The sequence below is a fragment of the Passer domesticus genome, chromosome Z, assembly GCF_036417665.1.
Source record: "Passer domesticus isolate bPasDom1 chromosome Z, bPasDom1.hap1, whole genome shotgun sequence".
In the NCBI taxonomy this organism is placed as follows: Eukaryota; Metazoa; Chordata; class Aves; order Passeriformes; family Passeridae; genus Passer; species Passer domesticus.
The window spans coordinates 50,780,797-50,790,803 of record NC_087512.1 but is presented as its reverse complement, the minus strand read 5'-3'; the positions used below and the strand labels follow the sequence as shown (position 1 = coordinate 50,790,803).

At 53.3% G+C, this 10,007-nt stretch overlaps 1 protein-coding gene across 1 annotated transcript; it reads right to left on the bottom strand.

The window, feature by feature from the left end:
- Window positions 1–217: 217 nt before the first annotated feature.
- Window positions 218–7,537, bottom strand: LOC135290943 (uncharacterized). Its single transcript, XM_064404962.1, has 6 exons — window positions 7,008–7,537; window positions 6,032–6,379; window positions 3,914–5,189; window positions 2,175–2,823; window positions 1,701–1,818; window positions 218–1,348 (listed from the first exon to the last, which is right to left on the bottom strand). The coding sequence occupies exons 1-3, from the start codon at window positions 7,516–7,518 to the stop codon at window positions 4,867–4,869; spliced, it is 1,182 nt and encodes a 393-aa protein (XP_064261032.1). The 5' UTR covers window positions 7,519–7,537; the 3' UTR covers window positions 218–1,348; window positions 1,701–1,818; window positions 2,175–2,823; window positions 3,914–4,866.
- Window positions 7,538–10,007: the final 2,470 nt, after the last annotated feature.

Here is a 10,007-nt window from a genome sequence, read left to right as displayed (position 1 = left end):
GCTTGGGGTAGCACAAATCACAAAACCCCCATCGCAGCTGACAAATGGCATTTCTTGCAGATTGCCACACTGCTGATGGACAAACGCACGATGTAGCTGCTGCTCTCTGTGAAGAGAGCTGCGGCTACAACTCACGAGAATCAATTTCCATTGAAAAACATCATTTATTTCAAATTGCTGCACCCGTGCTGACAATACAGAACTACACAAATCTCAATTTGGATTAAGAACAAGAATTTATTAGATTACTACAACCAGTCTATGTAAAAATATAAAAATACCAACTTCAGTTAACAAAACCTAATTTATTGCCAGCCTCTACAACTCACTAGATACAAAGATCAATTAGGACTTTAACAACCTAATTTATTACATATTACTACAAGTGTACAGCCCATATAGAAATACAAAAATATGCATTCCCTTGTAGGGGTGCATTAGTTTTAAGTTGGTTTATTCCTGTACCCCCCATTCCTGTTTATGGTTTTGCCCGGGCTCTCTCTCTCTCTCCCTCTCCTTGATTGTCCCGTCAGTTACGAGTTATCTCTCCTAATCCCTCCCTGGCTGCCTGTCTGTTATTCAGTGTCCATACCCTTCCATCCAGAACCTTCTGTCTTGGACACTGAGTGATTGGACCAGAGGTCAGGGTTCAACCCTCAGTTTATTCCCACTGGAGATCCGAGATGTTTGTTACGCGTTATTCCCTCCTCTCAAAAATTTAGATTGGTCATTGTATTCTGTTTATAAGGCCCTGCCGGGCAAGCATTTTTGTCCGCGCCCGACGCACTTTCAATAAACCCTCCCGTTTTCCCTGTCGGCGTGGTCCGGTCTTTCTCCTGTGGGTCGCAGCCCAGCTCCTCTTCCAACGGCTCTGGGGGTTCTCGCCCTTCTGAAGGCATTCAGCCTTAAGCACTCTCCCTAGGAAGTCTCCCAGGGGGAGAGTGCCCTTCCCCCCTCAGTGCTGCCGGCGGCGCGGCCGGAGCGTGCCGGGGAGTCAGAGTCTTACAGGCTAGCTGTCGCCGCTGCATTCCCTCCCCAAGGAACCTTGTACCAAGAACCTTATCGATACAACTGTACAACTATATGACTCCATACATGTTTAAATAGTACTAAACACACACACAGAGAAATATTTATATATATAAAAAATATATATTGTTATAAATACCTATATAACAATCTACATATGTAAACAGAAATTAAATATTACATAATATACACTATATATATGAACAGATATATAACAGGAAGAAAAGGGACCCCAGCTGCCCCATCTTCAAAGCCTCTCCTGCGGCCTCTTCCCCCCGGGCAGAGCAGCTCTCCTGCACAGGGACAGCAGATGGGACATCTGGGAAGCAAAGGGAACACTGAGTCAGTATGCGGACGTTTCCCTTGGCAGCAGCTGCACTTCCATCAGGGAAGAGGAAATGTCAGAGCCTCCCCAGGAGGGTCAGAAAGAGAAAGCAGCCGAGCGGGCCGGGCTGTGGTGAGCGCAGCCGTGGCGGGACCGTCCCGCAGCCCCGGCAGCCCGGCAGAGCCGGCACAGCGCCCGGGCCCTGCCGGCACAGCTGCCTTGCCCAAGGACAGCCCCTGTGCCAGCCGGGGCAGCTGCGCTGAGCAGCCCCAGCACGGGCAGGGCCCACGGCCACAGCCCACGCCAGCCTCAGCCACACCCTGCCTCCCCGGCCCTGGGGCCTCACCCGGGCTCTCTCCAGGCTGGCAGCAGCAGGGCCCCGCTCCCTGCTCCTGCTGCTGGCCCTCGGCTTCTCCCTGCTGGCTCCCGGCAGTCTCCGGCTGTCCTCGTGGTCTTCATTGCAGCTGTGGCAAAAGTGGAGGCTCTGGAATTGGTTCCAAGACCTGGCAGAGCTGCAGTCCCGGAGCCCTCTGTGCTCCCTGCTGGCCCCTCCATCCCCTCAGCCCCGCCATGCTCTCGCCAAACCCCCAGCCCCCTTCAGCTTCTCCAGCCCCTCACAGTCCTCTCACCTCCCTCAGTCCCTTCTGACCCATCCCGTCCCCTTAGACCCGCCACCCCCTCAGCCTGTGCCACTTGCCTGTCACCTCAGTGCCACCATGGCCCTGGGCTGCCCCACAGCCCTCAGCCCCAGCAGCAGCTCAGGGTCACCGTCCCTTCAGCGCCACCGCCCCCTCAGCCCCCTCAGCCCCCTCAGTCTCACCGTCCTTCAGCAGCTCCTCAGGGGACAGTGCCTGGGGCCACCGGCAGCTCCCAGCGCTCCAGGGACATCCGGGGCTGGAACTGCTGCTGCGCCCGGCCCGGCTGCCAGCTCGGACCCAGCCCAGGGAGAGGGGACACAGGGGGCACAGGGGGAAAAGCCAGAGGTGAAAAAGGCAGCCGAGGGGGAAAGAGGTAAAAATACTGCCTAGACCTACACTAACATCAATCTATCCATCTAAAAATCCATATAACTCTAACTACATATAGATGCAGATTTATAAATATAAAAATATTAAAAATATATTATTACTCTCTATGTATATAAATGTAAATTTTAAAATCTATAAATGTAACTACATGCACATAAATATAATTCTATCACATCAAAAACTATATATAGATTTAACTGTATAGATGTATATATATATATATATGTTCTCTATAAACCTACAAATATAACTATGTGGATATATAAATAGGATTGTATAAATCAATAAATGTAACTACAAGGATATATAAATAGAACTATGGAAATCTATAAATCTATGTATAAATGGAGGGATTCCACCTGCCCGATGGTCACAGGCTCTCCCTCCGATCCTTTTTCTCACGCAGGGCAGCCCTCCTGGCAAGGTAGATTAGGTGGAAATCTGAGAAGCAAAGGGAACACTGGGTCAATATTGGCCTCTGTGCATCTTTCCTCTTGGAAGTCACTGTCCTTGTGTCAAAGACTGTAAAAGATGGCCTGAAAGGCAGAGTCTCACTTGGCAATTTGAAGCCTGCTCTTTAAAGAGTCAGAATCCATCCAAGCATTGAAAATTTCTGAAGTTTTGAAGAATCCCAATTAAGTCAAAACCCTTGCAGTGCAAAGGGCACCCATGAGAGCTGGAAACACAGGCAGCCCCAGCTGCCACAAAGAAGCCCAGCCTTGTTCTTTCTCTGTGCTGACAGAGAGACCTCAGTCCCCACTGAAATGGCTGAAGCTCAGGGCTGCTGGAAGCTGAGCTATGAATCAGCACCGTTCCCTGCCGTCTGCAACCTGCCCTCTGCAGTGAGCAACAGCTCCTCCAAAACAACCACCAGCTCTGGGATGAACAGCTGGGAGGGAAAGAACTTCCTAGCAGGCCTGCAGGCTGCAGCAGCTTTGCTCAAGCATGCAGATCCAAAGTGCTCTATCTCTCCTTTAGTTCTCACTAATTTGGGGTAATTTCAGGTTTTCCTTGAGCTACTGGATTTGTGACTGATGATTTGCTTGGCCTCAGAGCTTCTGCTGCTTGTATTTTTAATGTATCTCACTACACCTACCAGCAGACTGGTACAACATTGATTTAATGCTTGGAGACAAACAGCTCAGACTTCTACACTGACCTTTTCTTGTGGTTTTTTTCTCTCACTTCAAGAGTTACTCAGTGTTGCCTCCAGAGCACTGACACCCTACAGCAAATTTATCCACAGACTTCAGCACAAAACTGGGACACCCGAGTTGGTGACACAACTCCACAAGGTCAGCTTTATTCCCTGCTCCCTTGCCACAGCAGAGGACTCAGTGTCAGAGCCTCTGGAGAAGCGTGGAGGGCAGGGCTCGGGGAGATTGTGCCAGTGCAGGATTTGAACTAAAGGCACCAGGAAGCACCAGCCCTGCAGACAGGAGCTCAACTCTGCTCATCTCCCTTGCTGCCAGAGGCAGGCTCGCAGCAGCCATCTCACACCTCTCTAAACCAAGGGGGACTCTGTCCTTACCAAGCTCTTCGGGCTCCTGGGAATTGTTCCCGCACCTCCTGGTGCCAGGCAAAGCTCCTTCTGCTTCAGCTCTGTCCACAGGCTGCCCTCCCGAAGACTCAGGGGCAACATTAATATTCCCCTTGAAAGAGAAACAGAAAGGAAGAAACCCTTCTCACCAGTTACACCAAACACCTGGTCCAACAACTCCATGGCTCACACTCTTAATCCCTTGTTCCTAACAAGAACTCTGGGCCCCAAAACCCTTCAAGAGTCAAAACAATTTCACTTCTCAAACACAGTCCAAAAGCTGTCAAAGCTGACAGTGTTGAACGTGGGGGTGACACTGAACACATGGAATGGCTGCTAAGGAAGGAGTCCTGGCACAGAGATTTGCTCCTCCTCCACAACACTGAGCAAAGCAGGCTCATCCAGGCTGCAGCTTGGCAGGGACTGCGTGGGAACACACATCTCTTCCCACAGAGCTGCCCAAGAGCAAGGTGACTGAGCTCTGCAACATGGACAGCAAGACTGGCCAGTTTGCCCAGCTGAGGATTTCCCAGATGGAGACTGGGCTGCAGGCACCAGGTTACCCAGAGGACAAGAAAGCTGCAGCTCCAGCCCAGCCCCACACACGGCTCTGGGAGCGCCCACACGCCCGGCAGGGCTCACACAGCAGCAGCAGCTGCAGCCCAGCCCTGCTTTGCCTTGGCCTTCCCACCCAAAAGAGGCACAGCCCACATCTGCTGCTGGAACAGGCACCTCTGGCATGTCCCTCCCTGCACGGGACACTTGGCAATTCTCCAAACACTCTTCTCTTCTTTCCCACCAAACAAAGCCTCTTAGAACCTACAAAGCTTCCACTTCCTCACCACAAACACCCCTGCACGAGGGATTCTTCCCAGGAAAACAGGCACCCAAACCTGACCAACACAGGCTCACACCTCTTCATCCTTATTCAGGGGGAGACTTTTTCATTCCCTCTTCTTTAGGAAGTCTTGTTTCACCAAGCAAATCTTTTCCTGTCCATTCACTGAGCTGAACTCAAGAAGCCTTTGCTTCTCAGCCATGCAACAACATTCACAAGCTCTCAGCTCCCAGCCCTTTTCTTCCCTGTCCAATGCAGTTACCTGAGCAGAGGGAGAAAACATCTCCTCCAGCGTCTCAAGCACCATGTCCAGATCTGGTGGTGGCAATTCCTCTTCCCCAGGAGTATTCCACAGCCAGCTGGGGGCTGTCCATGGTGCAAAACCAGCACTGCCAGCTGGAGCGCTGGGGCCTGAAGTGCCTGGGGTGGCTGCAAGAATCCAAACACATTGGTCAGGCTCCACAATGTGGCTTTGGGACACAGAGCTCTAGTGCTGCCTTGGATCAAACATCACAGGAAGCACAGAGCAACCTCAGTTCCAGAAATGTATTCAGACTTGCCAGGGGATTGGGGGAGTGAGTTCTCCTCTTAAAAAATATTTATCCTAATTCACATGTACACAGATTAAAGCATGGATTGTCAAAGGGATATAGACACACACACACACATTTTATAATCACAGCCTTTTGCATCTTCCCAGCAGCTTTGGGATTTGGCTACATTTGGTTTCTCATCACAAAAGACCACAGAAAGTGGATTCACCCAGGAAGAGCCCAGATCTTCAGACACACATGCTGAAATTAAACTGTGAGTTTTTTCTAAAACCAGCCTTGTGGGTGAGGCTGTATTCTGCAGCTCCAACTCTTCTGGGGCAGGCAGAGCTCATTTCGGTGGTTTGGCTTGATTTTCAGGGCAGACAGTCTTAAACCTCTGCAATATCCCCTCACCATCCTAGTCTGGCTTCATTCAAAGAAAGAGGGGAGTGCACCTAACACTGATGACTTGTTAGGCAATATCTTTTGCCTTGCCCTTGTACCCCTACAGAAGGGCTGTCTGGAAAATGCCCAGAACACCCTCCAAATCTGCAGCAAGGACAGGAAAAGCTGGCAGAAAATCCTTCTGTTTTCAAGATTCCTCTTCCTAGGCGACTTGACACTTTCTACCCGATTCTCGCTTGAGATCTACCCATGATAGAGCACTGCAGGAAAACTCTTTAAAGGGTCACTAACCAGGACCTGCTTGGAAAGCAAGGGTAGAAACTCTTTCCCTACCTGATGAACTGCAGGCTGGCAAATACTGCTCTGAAGATGTGCAGCTGCTTCCCTCTGGAGAGGCCATGGAAGGGCTGTGATGGTCTATGGGACGCAGAGAAACCGTGAGCTCAGGGCGGCATCTGCAGTCTATGGGAACCAGCGGAATGATGAGCTCACGCTTGAGATGAAATTTGCTGGTGCCTGGTTCCTCTGATGAAACCCCAAGAAATCCAGATGAGGCAAAGACTTTCTTGGGAGATGTCAGGAAAAAGTCAGACTCCTGAGCACCTGCGCTTAGCCTGGAAGGGCCTGGAGGCAGCTGTAAACCCTCAGGTGAGGCAGCAGTGAGGTCCTGGTATGAGAGCACTGTGTAGCAGTGAGGGAAGAAGAAAGGAAGCAAAGAGAAGGCCGCGTCACTATTGGTCTTTGGGTGTGTTTCCTTTGGCAGCAACTGTACTTCTATCAGGAAAGACAAAAGCTCCCATCCTCCCAAACAGGGTGAGAAAGAAAAAATTCCCCACATGTTCTGGGGCTATTCAACTAACAATTCCTTGTCTAATTAGCTCTGCCCTATTCGTTCAACTGTCTGGGAAAACTGTCCCACTGCTGCTCCTTGGCAGAAGGCAACTGCCAGAAACCCAACTGCCCGGTGCTTTCTCCTCTGCTCTACAGGGACAGGAGGCTCCCTCCAGCTGCGCTTGACCAGGACAGGGCTCTGGGCCAGGCAAGGAGCAGCGCCAGCCACGGCGCACGGCTGGGCCAGCTGCAGCCGAGCGGGCCGGGCTGTGGTGAGCGCAGCCGCGGCGGGACCGTCCCGCAGCCCCGGCAGCCCAGCAGAGCCGGCACAGCGCCCGGGCCCTGCCGGCACAGCTGCCTTGCCCAAGGACAGCCCCTGTGCCGCCGGGGCAGCTGCGCTGAGCAGCCCCAGCACGGGCAGGGCCCACGGCCACAGCCCACGCCAGCCTCCGCGCCCACAGCTCCCACTCTTTCTCACCGGCTCTGGGCGGCTGCCCGGCGGGGAAGGACGCCAGCGGCCGCTCCGTGCGGAGCTGCTGGAAGCGGCTGGGCTGGCGGCTGCGCACCTCCAGCCCCGCTGCCAGCCGCTGCCTGTTGGCCCTGGTCAGGCGCTTGATATGGAGCAGGAGGTCGGGGCGGTCGCGGCGAAAGCTGGGGTTCCTGAAGTGGAGCCAGCCCCCGGCATCGCCGGGCTCAGATGAGCCAACCCGGCTGGGCACCTTGTGGAAGCCGTAGAGGTTGAGCTGCCGCACGAAACTACCGAAGTGCGTGGCTTGGAAGGAGTCCGGCGTCGGCCCCACCCCCTCGCCGCCCCCGTGGGCGTCGCCCGGGCTGAGCAGCTCCCGCTCGAAGAGCGAGCGGTCGACGAGCAGCCCCTGGGCGCGGCTGTCCCAGCGCACGGAGCGGACGCGGGGGCTGTTCACCAGGCGCCACAGCTTGGCGGGGAAGGCGCTGGCGCTGAGCCCGGCGGGCAGCGGCAGCTCCGCCATGGCTCCGATCGCCGCCTGTGGCCGCAACGCCCGCGGCGCAACGGCCGCGGCTGCGCCGGCGGCGCGCGGCCGGAGGGGGGCGCTGCGCTCGCGCCCAGCGCGGCCCCGGCGCGGGCCGGACTTGGCGGGGACGAGCGCGGCAGAGCCGGGGCCGCGGGCACAGCGCGGGCGGGGCGGCTCCCGGCGCTGGCCGGGCTCCGCACGGCACGGCACGGAAGGGCAGCGCCCGGCACGGCATTTCAGGGCAATGGAAGCCCGTGGCGAAGGCACTGGGAGCAGTTGCGGGCTCTGTCCCCACTGTGCATCCCGTGCCTGGGTCACCATCGGTGACAGAGAGGAAGGACATTGCTCTGGCTTGGCTGGGGAAAGGATGAGAAGGGGGCATTAGAAAACATTCATTTGGTCTCCTTTTCAGCAGACTGGCTCTTTTTATCTCACCATGTCTGCCTGTCTTTGGCAGAGTTGGCACATTTCTCGTGCTTTAGAGTCAGCTACAGCAGCAGGAAGGGGCAGCAGGTTTGTCAGATTGATTTCAAAGCTAAAGTGCTGCCCCATGGATGGATGCTGCTTTATTCAAGGGATTTCTGGCCTGGAGTTGTAGTGAACTCATGCTGGTGTTTTCCCAAACAGTGTTGCCTTTTTCTTTCCTCAGGAATCCCCTCTTCTTCCCCCCATCTGGGGAGAGTTCCAATGCAAATGCCTCCTGCAGCCAGCTCTTGTCACTGTAGACTGACAAAGGAGATTTCACAATGGAGAGAGACTCCCTAGAGCTGCTGTGGAGAGCTGAAGGGGGAAGCTTTGTCCCTCAGCCTTGAAGTCTTGTTGGAGAACTGCTTGTGCTCTGGGGGACGCACAGCTTTTCCAAGCCCTGCAGGTTCATTCCTGAGCTTCCTGACACGCCACAGACTTTGGGGCTGTCATGTTGGAGCACAAATTTCAGTCTGGGAACTTTTGTGACACAGGGAACAGGATTAGCCCTGCAAGGCCAGGCTAGGGCCAAGAGCAGAAGGCCAGCAGTCTGCATTTGCCCCCAGGGAGCCCTCCAGAGCAAGAAGCCACTCCTGGCCAGGGGCTGAGGTGCCCGAAGCTGCCTCCCCGCTGTGCAGCTCTGCAGAGCCCACGCAGCGCCGGGTCCTGGGCAGCTGGGACAGCCCGGCTGCCCTGGAGCACAAGGAGTGTCCCAGAGAGAAGCTGCTGCCCTTTGCTTTGCAACTGTTTCACAGAGTCCTGTCATGAATCCACGGAGTCTGACATGTTTTTCTTTCTTCTCAAAAATGTTACCCAGCTTTTTGAGAAAATTGAGTGATGTAGCTTCTGCTGGTGGTGGTGCTTTTGTCTGCAGGTGAGGGCAGGTGATTTGAACCAAGGACGGAGTCCACTGTTGACATCCTAGCTTTGCCAAGTCAAGAAAATCATTCACAATTGAGCTACTGGTGCTGAGCAGTAGGATTTTTTCCTAGTTTTTGGAAAACTACAACCTTAAGAAACCCAACAGATTTTCCTCCATGAGGATACCAGCAGTAGCATGATACCAGTTTTTTCACCTCTTTTCTGTGTCTTTGGTGCTTTTGAGAGTTCCTCAGTGCCCAGCAGGAATGAAAGGACATGTGATAATGTGATTTAAGAGCTCTGTGTTGTTCCTTGCCACATGAGTGTTCATGACAAGCTGGACAGCCCACTTGTGGCTCTGTCGAGTTAAATTCATCCCAGTTCTGTGCAAACAGCAGCCCTGAAGTGCTGAGGAGAGCAAGGACAGTGGGTGGGTGTGCATGCACACAGCCGGGGCTGACTGCTGTGTGGGCAGAAGGTTTTGGACTGCTGTACATCTTCACTCTCCAGGCTGGAGGAATATATCAAAACTATATGAAATAAAAATATTTATCAAAACATATCAAAATGTATCACACAACACATATGAATTTATGATAAATGTAATTCATCATCTATATACTACATATTATATATTTTAATATAGATACTATAATAAACAGAAGATATAAAATATAGACTTGGTCTTTTTCTAAGCCATTGCCTGTGGGTCATACAGACCATCTCCTGGTGTTACTGCATTTGTGTCTTCTGGTACTACTTATTATAGCATCCATGTCCTTGGGAGTTCCTTCAGGGAACTTCACACAAGGGGTTTCCATCGTTTCAGTGCCTTCAGAACTTGTTCCTTCCCAGTTCTCCAGCCTCCTTCTGGATTTTGGAGCATCTCAGCACTTGTGTCCATGGCCCTTCCCTCATCCCCAGCCTGCAGCAGTCACAGTCACTGCTGCCTCCCCCTTGCTGCAGCTCATTTGCCCAAGTGCTGCCAAAGGCAGCGGAGCTGGCTCAGGATCCCTGTTGGCTTCTGGGCTCTGGGATGAGCTTCAGGGGGACACTTGGAGCTCTTCCTAAAGAGCTGCCCGTGGGATGGGGGGTGGATTTGTCCTCTCCAGGTGGCTCCTGCTTGGAGTTCTTCTCTCAGTGGAGTCCCGGAGCTTTCT

Bases quoted from the DNA above. Each gene is read 5' to 3' on its own strand.
- LOC135290943 (XM_064404962.1), bottom strand. From the start codon at position 7,518: ATGGCGGAGCTGCCGCTGCCCGCCGGGCTCAGCGCCAGCGCCTTCCCC. The intron at 6,380-7,007 runs GTGAGAAAGAGT...ACTGCTACACAG, and splicing joins CGGGCAGCCGCCCAGAGCCG to TGCTCTCATACCAGGACCTC. The intron at 5,190-6,031 runs GTAGGGAAAGAG...GGATTCTTGCAG, and splicing joins GCCAGCCTGCAGTTCATCAG to CCACCCCAGGCACTTCAGGC.